The sequence below is a fragment of the Lytechinus variegatus genome, chromosome 4, assembly GCF_018143015.1.
Source record: "Lytechinus variegatus isolate NC3 chromosome 4, Lvar_3.0, whole genome shotgun sequence".
Lineage (NCBI taxonomy): Eukaryota > Metazoa > Echinodermata > Echinoidea > Temnopleuroida > Toxopneustidae > Lytechinus > Lytechinus variegatus.
Window position 1 is genome coordinate 65,394,730 of NC_054743.1, and position 26,553 is coordinate 65,421,282.

At 39.0% G+C, this 26,553-nt stretch overlaps 1 protein-coding gene across 1 annotated transcript; it reads right to left on the minus strand.

The window, feature by feature from the left end:
• Nucleotides 1-85: 85 nt before the first annotated feature.
• On the minus strand, nucleotides 86-19,717 carry LOC121412392 (organic cation transporter-like protein). Its single transcript, XM_041605205.1, has 11 exons — nucleotides 19,443-19,717; nucleotides 11,213-11,494; nucleotides 9,523-9,626; nucleotides 8,302-8,456; nucleotides 6,747-6,915; nucleotides 4,996-5,137; nucleotides 3,726-3,820; nucleotides 3,034-3,242; nucleotides 1,809-1,917; nucleotides 889-1,098; nucleotides 86-316 (listed from the first exon to the last, which is right to left on the minus strand). Exons 1-11 carry the CDS (start codon nucleotides 19,590-19,592, stop codon nucleotides 265-267), a joined length of 1,677 nt encoding a protein of 558 aa, XP_041461139.1. The 5' UTR covers nucleotides 19,593-19,717; the 3' UTR covers nucleotides 86-264.
• Nucleotides 19,718-26,553: the final 6,836 nt, after the last annotated feature.

A 26,553-nucleotide genomic window follows, 5' to 3' on the forward strand; every position in this document is an offset into this window, starting at 1 on the left:
CCGATTTTGATGAAATTTTCAGTGTTATGCTTGTTGAATTTTTCTCTTTTTATTCAAATAAAGTTTTTGTTTGGGTGGACTTGTCCTTTAAAAACTAAACCTGCTGCTTTGATTCACAAATTTTCGACATAAATTTCTAGGTCAATCTATGTCATGAAGGGCATTTGACAAAAGATTTCTCTGTCCTTGAATCCTCCTTGCATCGCTATGCGAAAACTCTCTAATACCTGTTGTATCCCCTCCGGCATCTGGTCGTCCAAATAATTATAACGGAGCACTTTGCATGCTGTAAAGTTCCTTTTCATTTTGCGTTTTTCTGGAGTGAGAATCGTAACAAAAATATTAAATTATGTATTTGATAATAGCGAAGATAATGATCAGAAAAGCCCTCACCCTAAATCAACATCAAACGATAGAAGATAATCGTGATAGTGTTAACGATGGTTGTAATAATGATTATACTACTACTACTACTGCTGCTGCTGCTACTACTGCTACTTCTTTTACAACTAACATTACTTTTACTACTGCTACTACTATTACTGCTTCTATTAACATTACTACTACTACTGCAACTACCACACCAACAACTTCTAGTACTTCTACTACTACTACTACTACTACTTCTACCATTGCTAATACTATTACTACTACTTCTAATATTACTGAAAAGAATAACAAGGTTAGGATGCTGATGATAATTTTAATAATGAAGATGATGATAGTAATAATAATAGTAATAATAACCGGTATTACTATAACAATGTAAAATGGAAATGATAATGATAACAATGATAGGGCCTAATAGTAATAATAAAGAATAATAGTGACAATTATGAAATAAAAAAAAGCTAGGAAAATTACTGGTAAATGGTTGTGTTAACTTACATTCCGAAAGTTTCTCCGTCCTCCAGCGTCTCGGGGAGCTTCTTGCCTCGGGTTTCGGGGAGAATAAAGCACAATCCCGCTGTTATTAAAGCAGCTATGGTCTGAAGAACGAGGGGACCAGGTGCCCAAACATCGTAGAGGATGAGAAGGAGAGGGGTTGCTACAGCAATGATGCGGGATGCCGTGGAACATATTCCGATACCAACACTCCTGTGTTAATGGTGAAACAATTGCAGAGCAGTTGTTACTTTGGCCCTATACACACGAAAAAAATATTGGCTAAAAAGCTCCATGAGGGTAATTATTGTGTCCAACTAATATTGTGCATTTCTTTTGGGCATTTTTATTTATCCAAAGTGATTAAAATTTTGCCCATTCAAAAGTAATTACTGCTTATTTTTAACCTTACGGACAATATGCTTCCCGCATTGAGTAAAATACTGCCCAAAATTGGTTGGACACATAATTAACCTCGTTCTAGTTAAAATTATACCCAACATTTTTTACAGTGTAAGAAGAATTATCTTGTTATGAAACTAAAACTAGAATGTAATTAAATCTCAGTGTTTAGACCTAACCCCCCCCCCCCCCCCGAGAAAAAAATGCGTTCAGTTCTTAGAGCGGCCGATCGGGGGACATGTGGATATTTCCCCCGGGTTTTCCTGTTGGCAAAACTTAATATAAGCCCGTCTGCTTTTACTTAGTTTACAGAAAACAAGCGTATAATCATATTATCTTTCTTTTTTACTTTAAAGGGATGGGAGTAGAACCTTGTTCTATCATGTCTATCGAAACTCCAAGCCTTCGCCGAGTGTTGGAATTTTTTTTTTTTGCCGCTTGGATGGATAATTTATGTTCCCTAGTTTCATTCCTTCAAGGCTCACTTCCAGAAACATACCCCTCCCCCCCCCTTCACTCACCTTGTAGGAGTTGGCAGGACTTCAAGGACAATGATACCACCAATCGCCCAGGACCCGGCGATACCAAATTTTCCAATCATGCCGATCGTCGTTTTGGCCACCCCAGTAGCTGTACGATTAAAAGAGAAACAAATCCATATTAATGCAGAGATGAATCTGGAGCGCGGTGCACCAAGCGTTGCAATCAACCGTAAATCCAAATATCAGTAACAACGTAAAAATCGCCTTCCCGCACAAACATGACAAAGGCCGTTACCGTGCACTGCACGCCGCCTTCCTGCAGAAGGGCAGTTAGCACGTAGCAAACAGTGCGCACTATTAAAACGGCCAGCGGCAAGGCGACGCGCAGTCCGCGCTGACGGTCCTTGTACAAGAGGGCGACGCGCAACGCGCGCTAACGGCCTTTGTGCGGGAAGGCGATTTTTGCGGGAAGGCGACGGTATTTTTCCACCAATCGGAAGTGCATATTGCGGACTTGCGTATGCGGACTCTGCAATGTGCCTAAGATCAGCATCTCAGCAAAAATAGTTGACACTAGCATACCAGTACACAGCAAAAACTGTGGTGTTAACCGGTGTACATAGAGGACCACACCAGTTATTTTACACCGGTGTTAAATTGGTGTTGTTAGTTTTACACCTATAGGTTTCATTACAACACCTTTGGTTGTTACATTTACACTGTTTGGTGTCATGTTCAATCTTTAGGGTGTAATTTTAACACCTCAGGGTTTGGTCCTCTATTAACACCAATTGGTGTCAGTTTTAACACCAGTTTTTACAGTGTCCAGATGTCAGAATCTGATGAATCCTTTTTTTTCTTGTTTTCTCTTTAGTTGACGTTGGTATCAAAAATTCATGGTGGGCAACAGACCTTATGTGACATCATTATCTTACAGCGCCCTCCCTCAGAGGACATGGGAATATGCGTAAATTTAGCTGTCAGTGCCCAAGGTGAGTGGCAAAAAGATAACATTCAGATACGCTTTCTGAAATAGGCGAGAGAAACACGTCTGTACACTATTATCGTCTGTTTCAGAAACGGATTTTGACTAATGAAAATTGTGATTCTGCATTTCATTCTATAATATTCTAGTTTTATATATGATTTGAATTTTGTTCATTGCATTCTACTATTACCAATCGTAATACTTTTATTCTGTGGGTGCCAAGTAGACTGAATTTTTCAATTCATGTACATTTCACATATATTATTATGTACTTACGGACGAATATGGCAATAAAACTTGCCACGCCTGCAATGACGAAGCAGGCTATGATACTTTTGAGACGACCAATCCATTCTATCGCTGGGATACAAAGACAAACAGAAACGATCTCTACGACTCCGGAGATAACAAAACTCAGATAGATGTTGACTCCAAAGGACCCGGTACTCAGATGCAAGCCATAGAATATGAGGTTGTTGGTTAACCTAAAAAATAAATAAATGAAAAATTAAAGTGTAGCGCCATCAACATGGCAGAGAATATGAACAGGCATCCGGGGGAAGGAGGGGGCTAAGCAATTTCATTACAAGGTGGACCCCTCCCCAATGCTCGTACTTTCAAAATGGACCATTCATTCGAATCAATTTTCAATCCCATAGTACCCTAGCAAGCAATTTCCATGTCTTATACCCTCTCTAAACACTTGGATAACATATTCTATTTTCATATCATTAAAATAACTTATACATTCTATGTGTGAGAAAAGTGTACCGTTCCCCTAATTTTGATATTCTGGCATTCCTCTTCTAAGGAGGAATGCCTGTAGTAAATTTCCTTTCCAATAATATCCATATCACACACTAGATTAATTATCATGTGAATGTGAAAACAAATTGGTGCTATCGCTTTTATTTGTACGTCATTATTTCTAATAGTGGAGTTCACACTCATCGCGTGTAAAATCTTACCAAATAACAATCAAAACGAGCGTCCTTTTTCGCAGGACCGGTGTCCGGAAAAGATCAAGTAGAGTTGGATCACGTTCCTTTTCAGCTTGTTTCTCCTAGGTTTATGGGAACAAATTTATAATAATAATATTAACAATAATAATGATGATGATAATAAAATAATAATAGTAAAAAATCATAACAATTACAGTAATAATCCTTATTTTGCTTAGGGTAACCACTTCGGCTCTGTTCGGCCACTGTTCTCTCAGCGGGCCCTGCACCGGGGGGGGGGGCACTCAGTATATAATGCATAGTGGGTATGTGCCGCGGAGGGGACCCCCATTTTTACAGTCAAATTTCCGTTCCAAGGCATAGCATTTTTGCCTTGTTGAGAAAAAGAACAAAGAAAGCCGCTCCAAGGCATAGCATTTTCTTCTTATCGAGAAAAAAGAAGAGAGAAATCCGCTCCAAAGCTTCGCATATTTTTCGTTACGCCGCTCCGATCGCGTTGAATGAGCTGCAATTTTGGTGAAAAGCGGCCGCAGAGCTCCCCGGCGGAGGCCGCGCTAGCTGCATCATGCACGCATGACCGTTCCGTAGGGATGCATACGCGCTCACACGCTGGCGATCCGTTCCAAGGACCCCCGTTTTCACAAACATTTGTCGTTCCGAAGCCCGTTCCGAGGACCCTCCTTTTTACAATAAGCCCGCTCCAAGGCCCCCGTTTTTTGTCTCGCCCGCGGCACACCCCCACCACTTTTTTGGTCGAGTGCCCCCCCCCCCGGGGCCCTGCATAACATGACAGAAAGAAGGAAGGAGGACGTCCCATTTTAAGTCTTTGACATGACTCGGGCGAGGATCGAACCCGTGACCTTCCGTCATGAGGCGGGCACTCTACCACTAAACCATTATATCCGAATGATGGTTATTCTCACAATCTTTATCGTAATTATCATTAGCTTATGCAATCTTTTCGTTGTTCTTTACTTATGATTGGCAGATCCATGATTGAAAATGTGCGTTAGGGGGAGGGGGGCGCAGATGAAATTTTAAAATATAAATTTAGCTATACTACTGTGTAAATTGTATTCAACTAGTAATTCTAAAAATAAAGTGATCTTTTAAAATATCTTGCTTTTCGACTTCATAGCAGGAAGGTTACCGTAAACCTTTTTTATTTGGATCTTGTTTAAAATTACCGGTGCTCATGGCAAGTCGCCTGTAGTTTCTAGTCAGAAAATGTATAATACGTGGTCATGGTGTTTCATACCAATTTAAATATACATACCCCTGAATTATAAAAGTCGTGTTTGTGGAAAAAGGCATCCGGGAGATTGACTTTGTTGATTCTGGCAACCTTCCTGATGGTAGCTTCCGCCTCTTTGTACCGACCTTTGGAGATCTGCCACCTTACCGATTCAGGGATAAACCTAATTACAGAACGGGGTAAAATGTGGTACACTAACACACTGAATGATTACGAAACTATGGAGTGTTCGCAACTGCAACGTGGACGGTTTCAAGAACACAGTGAAAGTATTGAAAATGCCTATCAAATGACAAAACAATTGAAAGGTCTTTGTCGAAAATTGGTGAACCGGAGCAGCGGTTTTTCCCTAAGTTTCGGAGCTGACAAACAATTGCAAATGTGTCGTTGCCAGGGTCCAAGTCAACTGCTATTTTGATTCACAAATTTTCGACAAAGATTTTTGTTGTCTTTGTCATGATGATCATATTTTCTCTCAGTCTGTTCTTGACTCTTCCTACAGTCGCTGAGCTAAAACTCCACATTATCTAAAACAAGCGTGCCTCTATAGTCATTTTGAAATTGTAAATTAATTTTATAAAATTGTAAAAATCAACGTGATAGATGCTTTTGTAAACCTGGTATAATGATAGTCAAAATAGTTCATACGTTAGATCGTATGATCACGTTTGATCAATGTAAACCTATGGTTTTATGGCACCAAATAAAAAAAGGTAAATTCTGGTTATAATAACAACATTTACGGCAGTCTATAAGCTCTTCATAAAAAAATCGTTAAATCAGCACTTCTATGAGCTCGTATTAAGACTGCACTCACGTGCTGATTTTTCAGTACTTACCGGTATTATTACCAACTTCTAAAGGTGCTATGATGTATAAGCTATACATATACATTTGTAAGATACTAGTGTAGATTGTTTTCTTCGACCAAGCAATCAATTAAAAAATGACTAATGAACGTGAAAAGCTAACAAAATTATTTCAAATACGCATTTGCACAGTCAAAGGCAAGAGCCAATAGTGATTTTGATCATGGTTGTGATCGAAGTAAGGGCTCTTATGTGCTTATGAACAAAACAGAATATAATGAATAAACATTCTGTGTACAATCACAATGCAGACCACTGACGGTTCCAGGGGGAGGGGGAAGGAGCAAAGCCGGCCCGCCCCCCCCCCCCCCACTATGAGTGGCACAATTCAAATTTGTAATGTAAGAATGACATAAACAAGAAATGTGCATTCCCCCACCTTTAAAAGAGAAGCCCTTTCATTTTATTTTATTTTGCTTGTCAAACTATCCTTATTTTGGTAGAAAACTTTTTTCCCCTCGTAAAAATGTGCCCCCCCCCCCCGCTTGGAAAATCCTGGATCCACCACCCCCTGATGCAGACAATGCTTATTCTCTAATAGATGATGGAATAGGTGATTTTGCTCAGCTATGTACGGAAGAATCAAGAACAAAGCACATGCATTATTTAATAGCCGTCATGACAAAGAACAGCTAACAGGGCAAAGAAGACTTTGTCGAAAGTTGGTGTATCAAAACAGCAGATTAGTCCTTCATTATTGGCAGACAACTGGCAAACGACATTTGTCATTTTTGTCAGCTCTCAAACTTAAGGCAAAACTGATGTTCTGGTTCACCAATTTTCGACAAAGTCCTCTCAACTGTTCATTGTAATTGCTTTTACTGGCATTTTAATACGCTTACTCTGTTCTGAAATCCTCCGCACGTGGCAGCTGAGACGAAAGGGCATCAAAATTATACTCACGGGTAAAAGAAGAAGAACAGAGCGAAAGTCAGATTGAGCGAGAGTAGAAGATAGCGCCAGTTTCTGATAAAATAGGCGTAGATCGTGAGTAGGAGATATCCAAGGGAAAACGACACGGAGATGAAGATTCCCACAAAGGCACGTTTCGATGGGCCGACAAACTCAGTTCCTGTGCGAACAGAATTGAGGAGATTCGGTCTGGTTTCACGAAACTTAACAGTACACCAAATGTCAATTGCAAGTGGTATCATGAATTAATTTTACGAAGTTATAACTAAAATCAGGATTCCTGAATTTTATAATTTTTTCTGGTCAGTGGTAATCTTCCATTGATTCCTCAACTCCGAAAACGCGTTACTTTGTCTCGCACTTTTTGTATAGTATTTAGAGCCAGTGGGAATCAGATTGATACACATTTACATCTCCTTTTCTCTTTTAAAATACATGTATGATATAAGTCTTCAGATATTTTTTCATGTAGGCCTATCCATTTCTATTATCAAAACCCAGGATGAATTGAAAAAAAAACCTTTAAAGTGGTGAAACCGTTCTTCACACTAAGACAAATCTGCGCCCTAATTGTCACAATAGCGAGAAATGTGTTCGCCCCAACACGAATAACGAATTCGGGTGCTGCATGACAATGAAAACGAAAGCAAAGTGTGCAAAATGACCCAATTTCCATGATAGAAGGCGTGATTATGCAAAATATGAAAGCTGACGGGCTAGGACTGTTTCAAATGTGTTATGTTTTATTATTCTTATCACTTAGCAAAATGTGATTTTGTTTTATAAGATAGTGATGTGGATCCTAGTTATTTGAGAAACCATCGTCATTTAAAAAAAAAGAACCTCGACCAGTCAAAAGGGCTGTATTGTCCGCAAAGGAACATTGTTAGAGCTGACATCGAGGCTCTGTTACAGTCGGTAATGTGGAAGCAATGCCTACAACAATACAATACTAACACATTGAAACGAATTTGTTGACTTCACAATCCGAAGGGTGTGACTGGGCTTACTGTTAGCGCTCTGTGATGCTAACGTTTCTATGCTGCCGGATCCAGTGCCTGGCAGATACGGTAATAGGCACCCAATCCGCCGGCGAATCGGGTTCCAGCTCCGGCGGATTCAGTATCAATTTTATTCTTCGGCAGATAACATTCTTGCTAACGCGCATGCACGTTCCATATGTATTCGTTTACATCACGTGGTACTTGGCCGCGCGCGATATCTCAAACTAAACCACCCCCTTCCCGTTATTGCCAGAGCTGCGCATGTGCTGCCGAGGGTGACGTCATAATGAATACAAGTAGTCAATTTGAACCAAATCCGCCGAGGAACGAAGTCTGCAAACATCAAAACGCGTCAAACCATGCCAACGGATACCATATCTGCCTTTGGAACCAGATCCGCCGTTACATGCACCGGCACTGATTAATAGTAGCAGTCAGTAGTATTTTATTTCTTTTGAATGACCTGTCACGTGATGGATCTTACCCAATCATTAATTTTGATCCGGATCCATAGCACCATTTTATAGTAATACTACTTTTACCTATAACCGTAGATATAAGAAGCATCCCAAAGCATCCGACAGCCGACAGCGCCCTCAGGGTAACAAGAGTGATGTAGTTCGGAGAAAATGCAGCACAGACACCAAACAAGACAACGATGATGTTTGAAATTATTAACGTTATTTTTCTTCCATATCTAACAGAAAAACAGTGAGACATTTCAATTAAGTTTAAAACGCAGTTTAAACGCGTCAGAAGATGTAAACGGCCAACGGGGGCCTACAATGATTTGATTGTAAGAAAAATACTACGAGCAATATCATTAAAATAAGATGAAATAATAGTTCAATCAAAAAAAGTTGTTATCAAAATTATTGAAAATTCCATTTATATATGTATACTAATATATGTGCATTTCCACTTATATAAAATGTGCATACATACATTGTGTTTACTTTTATAAAGTAGTATATTTGTATATATGTTTATTCAGAGATCGGAATAGATATTAGAATGGATATGCATGTACTTATGCCATCAAAACACTCCCATATCAGAGAATCATGAGTTCAATGTATTCGATATACCACTTTTTAAAGGGTAGATGATATGGTTTATTCCCAATTAGTCTACTGCCAATTCGTCTAATTGCCAACTCGTCTACTATCATTTGGTCTATCATTAATTCGTTCACTATCCTTAATTGCCATTTCGTCCACTCACCATTACGTCTAATCACCAGTTGGTCCAATAGCGATTTAGTCCACATACCGTTTGGTCTAATGGACTACACTCTTGTAAGTGTTAATTGGGCGAAATGAATGAAAAAGAAATGAGTATTAGAACAACTGGTTATGTGATGAAATGGTCACAGACTAACTGGTGATTATACGAAGGGCTGATGGACCAAATGGTTATTGGGCCAAATGATTGTTAGACGAAATTTTGATGGACGGAATGGCATTAGACTAAATGAAGGTAGACCATGTCATGAGTGGACGAGTTGGCAATGGACGGATTGGCAATTTACCGATGATATTATTCAAACGATCGCGGATCGTGGAAGGGGTATAAGGGGCACATTTAAAGGGGGGATATATTTTGATATATATATATATTCTTTGCTTGTCAGTGAACAAATGGGAACATTGGCTGCGATGCTTATGACCTCTTGTGATTTATTATATTTTTGCTCCTTAGAGACAATTTTGCCCCCCCCCCGTTAAATACAGATCCGCCCCCGTGTATACCTGTGTAATTACCTGTCTGCAATTGCACCAAGTATAACAGAACCAATGAAGACCCCAACGAAGAAGATTGATTGTGACAAATTGACCAGGTATTTCCGGTCACAAACCAGGTCAAACTGAAAACAAAGGAGACAAAAATCATCTTGATTGAGAAATCATGTATATTATTCTTATATAATCATACCCTTCTACTTCAAACTTCGAGAGGACAGTTGCATTATAGCTGCATAAAATTCAATTTCTGATATTCGAAGATAGGCTCCAAGTAAATGATGATATAGAGTCCTCCACTTAGATAGTTGCATATAGGCAATTGTCAAAATGAATTAATGTGTCCTTCTTTATACATTTATCATGTTTATACATAATTCTAAGTCCTAAAGTCTATAGATATAAATCAAGTTGCATTGTATTTTTTTCAAGGTACGTTTCCTTCAAACCATTTCTGAAACTGGCCACTATTGTTACGTGCGCAGGCAAGGCTTTTGTATGGGATTTTCTAACCAAGTTGAGATAACCGTACTACCCCCCTGAAAACTACCCCCGAGGATAATTACCCCCTGGACAATTACCCCCCGGACAATTACCCTCCGAGAACAATTACCCCCAGACAATTATCCCCTGGACAACTACCCCCGAGGATAATTACCCCCGGACAACTACTGACAATTACCCCTGAGGATAATTCCCACGAGGACAATTACCCCCGGATGATGTGACGTTATGCGTTAGAAATCTGCTGCGACATTATGCGTTGCGACATGTGACGTTATGCTTTAGAAAAACTACGACATTATGCGTTGACTGCGACGTTATGCGTTAGAAAAACTACGACATTATGCGTTGACTGCGCCATTATGCGTTGCTGCGACATAATGCGTTGGTGCGACGTTGGGCTGTAACATGGCATATACGCCCTAGGTTATCAACCGCAGGCATATGCCCTCGTCCGCTCCCCTCAAATGCCCGCTACGGGCTCCCGCGTTCACCCTAGGGCGCTCCGTGACGTTTCCCGTGGCCGGCATGTTGGCCGAATATTGCCATTGAAATACAGGAACCCCACCCCCAAGAGATAAGATGATCAATGAACAGAAAAATATAATTAATTCATGAACATAATTTGCACCACTTAACATGCTTAAACACGGCCAGAAGGGCTGTAGTGAGAATTATTGATTTACATGTACTTATGTTTTTAATGTCAGGACCACGATGTAAATCAGTTTTCAACTGATCTTGTCATCCTGAATAAATATATTTGAATAAAATAAAAAAAAATAAAGGAATAGTAAATAAACAACACATTTAGGGGTTTGGGTCATATGTGATTCTTGTACAAATTGATTTATTTATTTATTTTTTTTAAAGGGATGGGGAAAAAAAGACAGATTGAAGGAAGAAAGAAGTACCGGGGGGAATAGTACGGCCCTTGGAAGTTGGTTGATGGGTGCTGCGTGTGTTATTTTCTGCCTACACCTAGAATTCAGGTAGGCGTGGCAAAATGTAGAAATATGACCAAAATGAGCTTTATTTTGTATTTTAACACTCTTTTTCCTGTTAATTCCTGTAAAAATCGTTATCAGGGCCCTGCAGAGAAGGGGAGTGTTAATAAAAAGGAAGAAAAAAGGAAAACGATGAAGTAAAAAAGAGAATTAAGAAATTAATGTAAGAACAAGCTCAATGTCATGGGGCTTCTGCCTACCGTCTGGATAAATGTGTATGTTGATAACGCCATGTCATGCATCCATCCTTGATCACAGTTAATGACGTCATAAATATTCTCACTTTGATTGGTGCCTTCTTTAAAGTACGTCATCGCATCCGCAAACGATACCTGCGATACATCGTACTTGCGACACTGATCGTACAAAATGGTATCGTCGTCTGCTACTGTATGGGGAATGCTAAGATGCTTCTTGTAGTATGCACAATCGCTCTCATCCAGTCCCATTCCAGAGCAGTTTGCGTCATCCCATTCTGGTACCTAAGGATGGAAAAAAATGGAACGTTATTTCTGCTCTGTTTCCCCTTGGCCTATTGACCCAAACTGTACTCAACTCAACCCTGGTGAGTACGTGAAAAATTTTCCTCACGCTTCGCGCTCGCATAGCCGGTTTGATGAAATACATATCGTGTTTAATAGGCTGATAATTATGTAGCCTAAAACATCAAGTTTGAAATATACAATACATATTTCAGCTCGAACATCGAGTTTGTATTATTTTGTTTGATTTACAAATTGAATTTTAAGTGCTCTGTAAAATATCCGTTTTATTGTGTGAATATCATTTGCAGCTTTTTGCGTTGTGCGCTCGCTTTATTTGATTTGACAAGTAGGCCTACATATTTTTTCTGTTTATTCCATGAGATTATTCATATATTAATTCTATAACAAATTACTTAAATCCCCTTTTTTATGACAGTTTATCAAAAATTTCGTCCGCGATTTGCGCGCTGGAATTATTGATGAAAATATATCAACTCATAAATCCTATTCATGATTACAAAAGTGCTTAAAATATCCACTTTTCGGGCCTCAATGTCACCAAATTTCACTCACTCATTATGCTTATAACATCAATAAATACGATAGATAAAATTTTCATGAATTCCTATAACAAAATTGTCGTTTTTTCAGAATAGGAATAGGATAGTCATCATTTCATATGATGACAAAATGTCGAGGTCTTAAGTCAAAATAGTAATGAAAATATCAGCTCACGCTTCTCACTCGCATCATTTATTAAGTGCTATCCATATCCACTTCTCAATTTCCCCACACAGTGCATAAGATAGTGCTAAAATTCACCTTTTTCATACCGGAATATCGAGTATTTTCCGCTCACGCTTCGCGCTTGCATTATTGATTTTCATGATAACTGAAATGCATTCAGAATGCCCAGATTCTGCCTAACTCTAAAACATGCGCACAAAGTTTTATTGAGAAACGCAACTTGATCTTTATTCAAAACGTGCTAAAATTATCCAGTTTTAGATCAGAATATATATATATAAAAAGATACTGCTAGCGCTTTGCACTCGCATTATTAATGTAGGAAAAGACCAAATTTCCCATCTTTTTTCATGATTTACAAAACATGAATATAGAGTGTCCCATTTTTAGGTCGGTAATCTCATTTTTTTCCGCTCGCATTAATTGTTTGGTTTTGTACCTACAGTGCCGGCCGCGGAAAACGTCACAGTGCCCCCTAGGGCGGACGCGGTAGCCCGTAGCGGGCATTTGAGGGGAGCGGACGCGGGAAGACGCCCGCGTCCGCTCCTCTAGAAAATGAGTGCCCTAGGGAACCGCCCGCGTCTATCCCCGGGGCACTGTGACGTTTCCCGCGGCCGGCACTGTAACACTAAAACTTTTCGAAAACTATCATTCAAATCGGAAGCAAAAGGCAATAAGAGGCTGATAAAAGAAATAGAAAACTGGGAGCCCGGACTGAGAGAAGGGGAAAGGGGAGAAAGAGAATAGAGGGGGGGGGGTGAAGAAGAGAAAGAGGGAAAAGGTAAAATGGAGAAGGGATAAGGAAGGGGGAAATTAAAACAAGAAGAAGAACCTAGAGAGAAAGAAAACAGAGGTGATGAAAAAAAGCGAAGGTGAGATAGAAAGAAAAGAGGGAAGGTGGAAGGCAAATAAAAGAAAGAAGGATAAAGAGAAGGAATAAGGGGTGAGAAATTAAAAAGGAAGGGAAAATTGAGAAAGATGAAATAGCGGGGATAAAAGTTACTGAAGGCGAGAAAGAGAGAGGGAAAGGGACTAAGAAAAGAAACAAGGAAAATGAAAGAAAAGGATACGACTATTCTTATCAAAATACTGGAACCCCTCTCTAATTTTCATCATTTTTTATCCCCTTCCTGATTTACCTTTATCTATCTCAACCACTAGCTCTCATCTTTTCCCGATGTTTATCTGTGGACATCATTTTCATATGCACCTCTCATCATCATATTTATTTTCATTTATCGTTTAGTTCTTTCTCAATCCCTATCTAAAACTACTCTTTCTCTCTTCCCAACATATAATGCTATGTTAAATTAAGCTACTTATACATTTCTATAGAATACAAGAAACTGTTGTTTCGCAATATGACGGAGGGGGTATTACAAAAGAAGGGGAAGGGAAAGCAATAGAAAATAAAGGGGAGAAACAAATCAAGGAGTGAAAGGGGGCACAGAAAAGGAGGGGGGGGAAGGGAACAGAAGGGATAAAGGAAAGGGAAAGAGAAGGAAAGGGAAAAAAATATATATAGAGGGACAGCAGAAGGAGGGAAAAAGAGAAAAATATGAAGGGGAGCAAGAAGGAAAAGAGTGAATAAATGGGGGGGGGGGGGTAAAAAGGAGGGGAAAGGGAGAGAAAGAGAAAATATAGCGGGGGATATCGAGCGTGATGATTAAAGGGATTTTCGACTATATTGTATAGAGGTGAACCCGGACGGGCTTTTATTCTTCAACTGGGCTCGACTAACTCCTTTGTTCCCCGAAAAGAAGTTAGGTTTGATAGTTAGCGTTTGCGTGAGCACCCGCTAAAATTCTTAATAAAAGAAAGAAGGGTTTGTATAGCTCCATTCTTGCTTTGTTGGCAAGTGATAATTAACTCGTTAAGTACCCATTCCATACAACACGTCATAGTAGCTTTCAAAAACATACTTTTGCTTGGGTTTAAGCATTTAAGCTAAATGCGTTAGGAAAGTTTTTAATAGTTACATATATGCAAATAGTTTTGTTGTTCTGCTCTGGAGCACATTGAGCATCTAATCAAGATAGAAAGTGAGATTTACAAATTTCATGTATTATTATTTTTATCTTCCATATAACACTGAATTATGTATTGTACCAAGCTGTGGTTTGGTTTTGTGATTTCGTTTTATCATTTCCAATTCATATAACAAAATATATTCGAAGGAAAATATTGTTTTACTGAAATGAAATAATTGAAACAATGTCTAGACCCTAAATGATATCCAACTAATCTATCAATATAAAACCGCAGTTCGTAAAAATGATAGGTTAATCTTTACTTCGACGATCATCATATAAGTGTATCAAGGATATTAATATTCGTTTTAAACCCATCTATAACTTTTTATAAAATTGCGCGTAATAAATGCGTTGGACAAGTAATCTTTACTTTGATTATGTTAATTATTATTATCTTCCCAATCCGAATATCTACCGATGTAACTAACACCGCAATCGAGAGCAGATAATGTAATCAGATGTTTTAGCAAAAAGACAAACTTGTTAAATCTGCAACATTGGGGTAAATTTATACTTTTTACAGGGTGGGGTTTTTAAAGACCCGATTTGAACCGAATTGAAAAGAATATCCTTATTCATTGTTGTTGACGCATCAGATAATCAATACCCCCCCCCCCCCCATTTCTAAGAACATCCTGTCATAAATTGGGAAGCGGATGTGATCAAAGGAGAGGGGTCGGCGTGGACGGGGAGCAAGACTCTCCCAGACTGCACAATAACAAAAGAACCAAATAAAAAAAATCGATGAGCACAACCAGTTTTGCTGGGGTTCGCTTTTTGCACGTCTACTTTTTATGATGTGAGAAAGAACAATTTTCCCCGATATGAGAGGGGTTTTTTTGCTCCCACCCGGCCCCCTATATACCCCGCTTATTATGATAAAGGTTTATAAAATATCAATACCGAAATGAGATAAAATGACAATAAGTGGGGCTCTTGCCTTCCGTGCATGATGTGATGTCGAAAGAACACACCAACGTCGGATCGTAATCGACAACCCCCTTTAAAGAAATCAAAGAAAGATCGTGGCACAAAAAGGAGGCGGTGAAATAATTGAGTCGACCTCGCGCATGACCGATGTCATAAACACGTCGTAACGTTGTATCGTAGTCAACGATCATTGTGACTATTCCAGCGAAAGGAAATGATAAATGAGCACTGAAAAAATGTCAAAACTCGGGGAAGGCCTTCGTCCGAGAGTATATGCATGTATCTATATGTCGAAAAGTTTGGATTCATTGCGATAATAGCTTCGACGTTCCAGCCGGGGTGACCAGATTTCACAAAATTAAATACGGGACAATCGGCAAAGCACTACATAGGATCGACCGAGCCAGGCCAAAAAAATCAACAACAAAAAAGGCCACACAATGTTAGACTTGTTAACAAAATATATCAAGAAAGGGAAGGGAGGGTTAGTGGAAGAAAGAAGGAAGCAAGAAATGAATTGAGAGGAAAGAAAGAAAAAATTAAGGAAAATTCAAAGGAAAAAGTATGATTAAAACGTTGAAAGAAAGAATAAAGGACAGATAACGGTTTCTGTCATTACTTGAAATGAACAAAGAAAGAAATAATTAAAATAAAGGAAGGGAAGATGAATGAATGTGTGAAAGAAAAAATATATTGAGAGAAAAGAGAAAAGTAAGAAAAAAGAGAAAGAAAGAAGGGAAGAACGAAAGAAAAATAATTCCTTCATTATTTGAAAGAAACAAAGACAGAAGAAAAACGGAAAGGAAACAGGGAAGGAAAGAAGGGAAAGAAATAATAAGGGAAAAGAATTAAAAGGGAAACAGAAATTAAAGAATACAAGAAAAGAAAACAAATAACATCTTAAATCAAAAATTCAACCTACAATAGATCCCGATCACGCTATAATAATGGTCTATCACAAGATAATCGAAGTACATGTACATGTAAACATAGTGCAATGTACGTACCCTAGGATTTCCGCGGCTAAGTGCGGGCACGGCCAATATTATATAGCACGCGGGAAACCGCGGGCCCGTCTAAACGCCCTAGGCTGCGTTTATGCGACCTCAACCCAGAATCATGATTTGAATCACGATTTGAATCATGATTCAAAACAGCAACATGAATCACGATCCGACAGAATCAGCGTTTATACGACCATCTTTCTAACACTGTTTCTCCCTGAATTCGGGCCGATCCAGTGCGCATCGCAGTGCGCAGTTTGACCCAGGAAGTATAGGTCAACATTTTCGCGCGTGTTTCTAACTTCAAGTCGGCTGCTAGATGTTTGCTGCCGCCCGAGCTAACGCGCGATCGTTTGTGCAACGTTTACTCGGCTTCCGAAAAATAAATCTTTTACTTCCAGAATTCCGTGTATTGTACCTCGTATTGTTTTTGTTTACTTGTATTCAATCTTGTCGGTTCATCGAAAATGGTGTTCAGTAGCCGTAGTACTGGGCACGAATTCTGTTAATTTTGTCTCGACAGGCGGTGCCACATCTCCGTAGAAATCCCTCCCTCGCAAGCGCCGCTGAAAGGGATTCGTAGATCGTCTTATTTCTGTGAATCCCGGTAAGGGATGCTTTTGCTTCAGGCCAAAGCACAAGCAGAGCCCTGAGTTCGTCGTCAGTCCAATTTGTGCCTTTGGAACTTGAAGATATGATTGATGAAAACAATGAAATATACAAATGACGCTACAGTACAACCCGGGGGTACAATACACAGAATGATAATTCCTAAACGCACGTGACAATTGGCATATACCGGTACTAGTACACTGGCAATACTGCTACACGAAAATTAACCTGCACGAAACACAGCGCGCCTTTGAGTCGAACCCGGAAGAAGCACGACACAGTGACGTCATAGAATCATGATTCAAATCACGATATCGTTTATACGACCTTTTTCGTTCGTGATTCTACAGAAACGTCTTTCCAAACGCCCCTTTTTCCGTGTTTCATGTTTGTGATTTGAAAGACGTTTATTTCCACTTTCGACTAAACGCAATCGTGATTCTGCAGAATCGTGATTTGAATCATGATTCTAATCATGATTCTAGGGTAAAAAAGTGTCGAATAAACGCACCCCTAGACTGCTCCCCTTGAATACCCTCGGTTAGACGCGAAAGCCCCCTAGGCTGTTTGCTTGCTCGGGCGTGACGTTTCCCGCGGCCGGCACTGTATACCGTTAATGATTACAAATAGTGCTTAGAATGTCAACTTTTTAGGTCGGAATGTCAAAAAATTTCAGCTCGCGTTTTGCCCTCGCATTATTTAATAGTTGAAATATGTATCGTCTTAATGGCTAACTGCAAAACGTCTTTAACAGGTCCCTTACAGATCAAGCCAGAACCACTCACAGTAATTATTTAGCTATACATACGCATCAAGATAAGGTTCGTACACATTGCCCAGAATATTCAATTTTCAGGACAAAATACATGAAATTCCAAAAAAAAATCAGCTCGCGCTTCGCGTTCGCATTATTTGAATATGGCTTATGAGATTACTACACTTTTTAATGTTTTTTTAAGAATAAAGTTAGAAATGACTGTTAGGACATCGGCGTTTTGCCCCAACCCCCAATTTTTCTCGACCAAGAAACTAAAAGAGAATAGGAAAAGGATAAGGGTGAAATATAAAGCCTCTTATAATCCAAATGTCATGTCAAAATCTATCACAAACTTTGATTTTTGTAATGAACATTTTGAAATTTTTGCTTGCAACTTCGCTCGCATCTTCTTATTAATTTGACGTGATACGCCGTATCAAGCCCCCTCCAATTTTTTGGCTCATTACGCCACTGGGACAACCCGTTCAAAGAAACAAACAAAAATCAACTTTGAGCAGCCGATCGGGGAGAATATGGGTGAAAAAAGTCCCCCTCCCCCCCCTATTCGCCAGAGCTGGATCCGTCCCTGGCCCCCCTACCTTCGGGGAGAGATTTCCGCCCATGGTTGTAACTGAACTGCATAAATTTGTAGGGTTATTTTGTACTCCAACATGTCAACCGTTTACAAAACGTTAACAATATCATTGTTATCTACGACCAAGCGTATACGCTAATAAGATGCATTTTAAATAGATATAATTGTTATTTTCAGTGATTTATACATTATTATGTAAATATAGTACAGATGAAATTTTGAACTACCTGTTTCAAAGTATTGTATTTTTCATGCTTATTATAGGAACAAATGGATTTAGTTTTCATCGTCGATCGAGAGTCAGTAACCATGGTAACTATCATATCAAATAAATATATATCCATGGTAAGGTTCTATGAATATAGTCTACTAGAACGTGATGTATCTACATGTATATACATGTAAGCCATAACGTGAATGTGTTACTCATTAGCGTTCACATAGGAAAACAATATATTGACAAAAACCTCGGTCAATTCCGGCAGAGACTTTTTAACCTTATTGTCAACTATAAGCAAAGCTCGGGGAACTGTACTCATACAAAATTCACTAAATGCTTTCGCATACATTCCATGATTAAAGGCCTATACACAATGTGTTCCATGAAAAACAAAGAAAATCGAAAGGTGTTGATATAAATTGTTAAAAATCATATTCAATGAATGGCGCAATTTTGGTAAAGCTTAGATCCTTCTTTTTCGATCGATGCCGCTATAATAGGTCTTATTTGGAGAAAGAGAACTAAAAATATATCTTAATTTCAAAACAAAAATTCAATAGCTTTGTCCTTGTAAAGTAATGCATGTATCACTGATATGTCTTGAAAGTTTTTTTTTTTTTTTCGTTTTTAATTGTCTGCCTGCTTTAAAAGAAAACGTATAGTTGATAAGATACTCGATGCATAATAGCTAAACGGTGTCCGGCAATACTGTAGTGATGATAACGTTTACATTTCCTTTGATAATGGGAACGCAATCATTACTTCAAACAAACAGTGGAATTTTGGACAAAGACAATTTTACAATGCGCACCGAAAACTTTGGTGTTAGACTGGTGTAGATATAGGACCATAAGAGTCATTTAATTCTGGTGTTAACTTGACAGTGTTATTTCAACACCCAGATAACCTTTGATTTTTACATGCACAGTCTTTGATGGTATATTGGCGTAATTTTAAACCGTCAGGTTTATTGACACTTCATTCAGGGGTTTGTAACACTGCATTTTTTCAGTGTTTCTTTTAGTGTTGTGCTATGACTCTACTTACTCTACACCAATGATCCGCTGGTCCTGCCAAGAACACCACCGCCAGAACATTTGCAGCTGCCGGAAACCAAAATAGAAAAACTAATGCATAGGTAATTTTCTGGTACGTTCCAAACTCGCCCAAAGTTAGAAGAATATCATCAAAAGCCATGATGCCAATTATAAGCGTATACTCCAGACAAATCCAACTCCGTGTGTGTTATATAAAAAACAAAACTTCAGCAACTCATAACAGTCGCACTAAAACGATCACGATCGTGGCGCATGCGCATGCAATAAAGTTCGGAAGTATCCTATACTAATGCAAGCTTAAATTTTTTTGTAAAGCAAATATTAGTACTGAAGTTAACAAGTTATTTATTCATTGATTCAAAGTATTGTATCAATAACTCTCTGCTATCAAAAGACTGTAAAAATTATAATTAGGTCTATTGTTTCAACTACAGCTGTATTTTTTTTTTAGTTTTGAACCACTGATAGTATCAAATCAAGCTCGTGACACATGGACAATGACACACATGACCTTGTAATAATTGTATGTTTGTCTTCTTTGTGTGTCCACTTATAGCCATATAAACCGAATGGATATAGGTTAATTAGTATGCCATTTATAACGTGCTTGCCTATCAAAGGCATTTACCCTGGAATTATTGATCTCACAAATATTGACAGCTATTTGTGTATACATTATAAAACCCACCAAACGGAAGCTCTCATGTTTGTAGTTTCAAATATTATGACAGCGACCGCTCTACAGGATGCGGTACAACCCTGTGATTGTTCTTACGGTTTGGGGGCTTGAACCCTCCCGAAAAGTTTTCACGAGGTATGGGTCGTGGAACTCGACACCGTTGCGAAAAAAAAAAAAAATCTCCTTGCCAAATCCCAATAAAACAATCCTGGTGCCGGCAGATGTAATATATAAGATGTTCAATTCATTCAAAATTATTCCAGTCTTCTAGAAAAGGACACCTATCGTAGCAGATTCTGGGTTAACAACATGTTTAGAGTTCAATAGACAACAACCTCAGCTGACCTGTGCAAACTGACTCGAGTCTCGTGGAATCTTGTTGGAAAATGAACTTGAACTTGAGCCTTGGGGAGAGGCTGTGGCTAGGGGAGGGAATTTGGGTATACCTTCCAACCTGGGATGGTTGTTTCTATCAACCGCCGGATGATGTACGCATGTGCGAAGGGGAGACCGGGGACAATTGTATTACGGAGTTAATGTAACAGAGGCTCACATTGCTAGCAGAAACGAGCTCAAAGGAAGAGCTTTTTACAGAGAATACGCATTTCATCGATCAACATCCTGCTCGAGTTTAAGCAAAATATAAAGTTTAGTGGATCTTTCTACAGCAAAATATGTGTTTTAGGGGGTAGGAAAGTAATATCTTACATCTTACAGTACATAATGCTTTTCTTCTGGATAAATAGGTAAATGAGCAATAATAATAATAATAATAGCAAATTTTTATAAAGCGCTTTTCCCAGAATGGCCCAAAGCGCGTTACAGCATATTATTACCCCGGTCATTGGATTCATTTCAATCAAGCACGAAACGTGCACAATTTCCACTCCCTGGGGAGCATTCCTTGCATTCATCGCAGCCACATTATGGCGCTGGCAAAATCAAACATACAATATCTTTCGCATCCTACCGGGTACCCATTTAGCACCTGGGTCGAGAGTGGCAAAGTGTGGATTAACGCCTTGCCAAAGGACGCTAGACCGCGGTGGGGTTTGAACACACGACCCTCTGTCTACAAGGCGAGAGTCGGAACCACTACACCACGGCTGTCATTTTTATATCTAATTTAGATAGTATGCTCTTAGGCCTGTACTTCAACGACAAATCCCCATGCTAAGCCCATGGCCCTGGGAAGCGGGGGTGCTAAAGCACCCCAAGATTTTCCTACGCCTAGGCTACAGTGGATTGGGATAGGTTTTGGCAAAAGTAAAATGCCCCAAATTTAACGATTTTTTTTCCCATTTATTTTTTGTTAGTCCAACAAAAAGAAAATGGACTGGAAATTCCCTCTGATAGTGCTGACCTTTGACCTTCATTTATTTTTTTATTACTTTATTTACACCCACATACAAAATAATGTATACATACCAAATATCTAAATTTTTGTACATAAAACATGTACAAATTTACACAAACACATCATCACACACCCACACACACACACACACACACATATATATATATATATATATATATATATATATATATATATATGTATATATATATTTTTTTTTTTGTGGGGGGAGGTCTCGTCAGATTATCTTGCCACTACCCCAGTCTTAGTCAAATCTGGAACCAGCCCTGCATTGCCCAACTACTACTCTTCTGTGGAATGCATGAACACTTGAAATGATACATTGTGGAACTGAAACGTGGTTTTTATAATTTTATTGGAATTTGAGATGATATCTGTCGACAAACTAACTTCAGTGATAATAATAGAAATATTTGTAATCCTAATTCAAATTTCTTCATATGATTCATCAATACTTCATCAATACTTCATCAATACTTCATCAATACTTCATCAATACTTCATCAATACTTCATCAATACTTCGTCAATACTTCGTCAATATTTCATCAATACTTCATCAATACTCTATTGCATAAAATTGATGATTTTTAGCGGTAGTTTAAGATAATCTGGATTTGCTTGTTAGAAATTGTAATATGTGGAGAGACTGCTTGTGCTGGGGTCTCAGAAATTTAACCAAGTTTACCTATTTTTTGTCGACAGCATGATTTAGTTATACCAATGTAAATAATCAGTTCTGGGTTTTTTTTTGGTTTGGTATTGAAAGAGATTCCCTGATTTTCTTATAAGCCACTCCCCTGGAGTCATGATTTCATTTGTAACTACTTGGGTGCATTTTGCACAGAAATTCAAAGCAATATTTCTGTAGATTATCAGCCACCTCGTTATGTTATTTGTTTGAATTTCTTGGTGAATCTTATTAACTACGGAGTCCTTATGGGTGACATATGGTTTAGCAGGTTACGATTGGCAGTTCCAAAGTTATTCCTCTACTACAAAGGGATGCGAGTAAGCTAATTCGCCTGTTACTTGACGTGCTTGCTTAAGAAGTCGGGGAAAGTGGATAGCAAGAATGAGAAAAGCAGCAGATGATGAGAAGTGTGTGATCGAAAGGAAAAAAGTCTATTCATGGCGACACCGTGGCGGTGGTGTTGTTACTGTCAGCCAAGCCACTGTGAAGACGTTGTAGTGTTGCCACTGATGCAGTTGTGGCAGACATTGTGGTGTCATTTCTCAGGGTGCAATGGAGACAGTTGCAGGCTTACAGCGGGTGTTGAACACTGGTGTTAGGTGAAGTACACGTGTTGCTTGTAGCTGGCTGGTGCTACCATGACAGTGACACCATGGGTTTATGGTGCTCTTTCCCCAAACTGGTCTGCTATGATGATCTTTTGACGTCTCCACCTAATACAGAGTTGTGGATGCCATCAGGGTGCCCAATGGTGTTAATTCCCAAAGTGTTATGGCCACTGATGGAACAATGCAGTTGGTGTTGAACACTGATGTTATAAAGTGCAACACGCATTGTTCCATTTGATGTTATGTACAGTGAGTATGGCACCATGGTGTTAAGTGCTTATCTCCAACTGGTATTACTGAAGAGATAACTCCCTGATAGGACTACCAAGAATGGCTTTCCTGTACTGAGCAGAGACACAGGTGATGTTAGCAAGGACACGATCTTTTCTCCGATTCCCGAGGCATGTGCTTAGAATTCCCGAACAATTTGAACCCAGCCCCAAAAGAAAATTTGCGCCCCAACCCATTTTGTTGTATGAAATACTCGGCCCTTATTGCAGTACCCCAAAATAGATTGACCAAAAGATGTGTAAATTTTACCGAGCTGCAGTGGACTGCAGAACCTTTGACTTAGAAATTGCAAGACGAAGTATGGATCCATTAAATTTATTTTTTTAATATTTTAATATTTTAATCATCAAGTTCAGGTTGACCTACCTTCTAAACACTAATTGTTTAAATCGTCAATCTTAATGAAAAATGACGCTGAAGTTTAGGGATTTCGATACCTTTATTTTGATTTGTGTAGAGAGATTTAAAACCTTGGTTGCTTGTCACATCTGTTTCATGATTAGAATCTTTAAAGGGAACCTTGAAAAAAATTGCCTAATAGAAGTGAAATATAGAACGTCAAAAGTATTATTTAATTTTGCAAGGGATAGACGAATTTCATTTGTCGTGTTTGCTGTCCTTTATAGTCTTAAGTAGGTGAAAGTTTTACAGTCAGATAGCCACTTATATATAGTTATTTTTTTTTATTTTTCTTAAAGTTACAACCTGTTATTCAAACAGTTACAGTTTCTTTAAGATTATGATTTTTTTTTTTTTAAATCGGCTGTTTTGTAATGCTGTAATGTTGCCTAGGCATGCTAGGCGATGCATCAGATGATATGTATACAAAAGCAGACCGTTGAAATTACAACTAGTTTTGTTGAGAATCGATTAAATACCATATCGCATCAAGGTGGACGATACCAAATAGATATTCCAAAGTGAACAAAACAACAAGACAGTAACGCAGAACAATACACAGGGACAATAAACAAGAAACATGCAAACGTATAAAGTCGTTCAGAATTTAAGGTCGTGTTCCTTGTATTCATAAAGAATTTGTTTATTAGTTGCCATTAAATAAGTTGATTGAATAATTAATGATTATTGATGTTCAAAAAAGATTATTATGATAACTTTCCAATAATTTCTTTGTTTCCTTATTTTTTTCGTCAAACAGAGAATCCCGTCATCTATTTGGTAATGAAAACTTAAAGAATTGCTCCACGTCATGATTCAATATAACAATGCTAGCTTAACTGATTTTATATAAATAACGGTCTATACATTGATAACATTATTCAAGCTTATCGTGCTGGACTGGTAATATGTCCAGTGACGGAATAGTTGAGCTCATTGAAGTGGACTGATAGTATGTCCACTATTGGAATGACTGACTTCAGTGAGGTGGACTATAGTAGGTCCATGGATGGACTAATGGTATGTCCAGTGATGGAATGATTGACCTCACTGCGGTGGACTGATAGTACATGTATGTCCAGTGCTGGAATGATTTAGCTAATTGAGGTGGACTGATATTATGTCCAGTAATGGAATGATAAGCCTCACTCAGATGGACTGATAGTATGTCCAGTGATAGAATGATTTAGCTCAATGGAGTGGACTGATAGTATTGTCTAGTGCTGGTATGATTTAGCCAACTGAGGTGGACTGATAGTATGTCCAGTGATAGAATGATTTAGCTCATTGTAGTGGACTGATAGTATTGTCCAGTGATGGAATGATTTAGCTCACTGAGTGGACTGATAGTATGTCCAGTGATGGAATGATTTAGCTCATTGAGGTGGACGGATAGTATGTCCAGTGACAGAATGATTTAGCCTATTGAGGTGGACTGATAGTATGTCCAGTTATGGAATGATTTATCCAATTGAGATGGACTGATAGTATGTCCATTAATGAAACGATCTAGCTTTTGGGGGTGGATCAATATTATGTCCAGTGCTAGAATGACTTAGCCATTGGGTGGACGGATAGCATGTCCAGTGATGGAATGGTTAAGCTAATCGGAGTAGACCGATAGTATGTTCAGTGATGGAATGATTGACCTCAGTGAGATGGACGGATAGAATGTTCAGTGATGGGATGATTTAATCAATTGAGGTAGACTAATAGTAAGTCCAGTGGTGGAATGATTTGGCCAATTGAGGTGGACTGATAGTATGTCCAGTGGTAGAATGATTTAGCTTTTTGGGGTGGACTGATAGTATGTCCAGTGATGGAATCATTTAGCCAATTGAGGTGGACTGATAGTATGTCCAGTGATCGAATAATTTAGCCAATTGAGGTGGACGGATAGCATGTCCAATGATAGCCTGATTTAGCTCACTGAGTGGACTGATCGTATGTCCAGTGATGGAATGATTTAGCCTATTGAGGTGGACTGATAGTATGTTGAGTTATGGAATGATTTATCCAATTGAGGTGGACTGATAGTATGTCCATTAATGAAACGATCTAGCTTTTGGGGGTGGACCGATATTATGTCCAGTGCTAGAATGACTTAGCCATTGAGTGGACGGATAGCATGTCCAGTGATGGAATGTTTTAGCTAATTGGTGTGGACTGATAGTATGTCCAGTGATGGAATGATTTTTCTCAATTAAGGTGGACTGATAGTATGTCCAGTGATGGAATGATTTACCAATTTGAGGTGGACTGTATGTCCGGTGTATGTCCAGAGTATGTCCAGTGATTGATTTATTTAGCTCATTAGATTGTGGACTGGTATTATGTCCACTGTTAGAACGCAGCTATTTAGGATGGACTGATGCACTGTGGACTGGTATTATGCCCACTGTTGGAACGCAGCTCATTATGATGGACTGATGCACTGTGGAATGGTATTATGTACACTGTGGGAGCGCAGCTCATTATGATGGACTGATGCACTGTGGAATGGTATTATGTACACTGTGGGAGCGCAGCTCATTATGATGGACTGATGCACTGTGGAATGGTATCATGTACACTGTAGGAACGCAGCTCATTATGATGGACTGATGCACTGTGGAATGGTATTATGTACACTGTTGGAACGCAGCTCATTAGGATGCACTGATGCCCTGTGGACTGGTATTATGTCCACTGTGGGAGCGCAGCTCACTATGATGCACTGTGGACTGGTATTATGTCCACTGTTGGAACGCAGCTCATTAGGATGGACTGATGCACTGTGGACTGGAATTATGTCCACTGTGGGAACGCAGCTCATTAGGATGGACTGATGATCTGTGGACTGGTATTATGTCCACTGTGGAAGAGCAGTTCATTTGGATGGACTGATGAACTGTGGACTGGTTTTATGCCCACTGTTGGAACGAAGCTCATTAGGATGGACTGATGCACTCTGGACTGGTATTATGTCCACTGTGGAAGCACAGTTCATTAGGATGGACTGATAAACTGTGGACTGGTATTATGTCGACTGTGGGAGTGCAGCTCATTAGGATGA

What these genes read in the sequence shown, in the direction of transcription:
- LOC121412392 (XM_041605205.1), bottom strand. Translation starts at nt 19,592, where the DNA reads ATGGCTTTTGATGATATTCTTCTAACTTTGGGCGAGTTTGGAACGTAC. An exon ending in TCTTATATCTACGGTTATAG is followed by an intron (nt 6,916 to 8,301) that starts GTAAAAGTAGTA and finishes CTGTTCGCACAG; the next exon opens with GAACTGAGTTTGTCGGCCCA. An exon ending in TTTTATTGCCATATTCGTCC is followed by an intron (nt 1,918 to 3,033) that starts GTAAGTACATAA and finishes TTAATCGTACAG; the next exon opens with CTACTGGGGTGGCCAAAACG.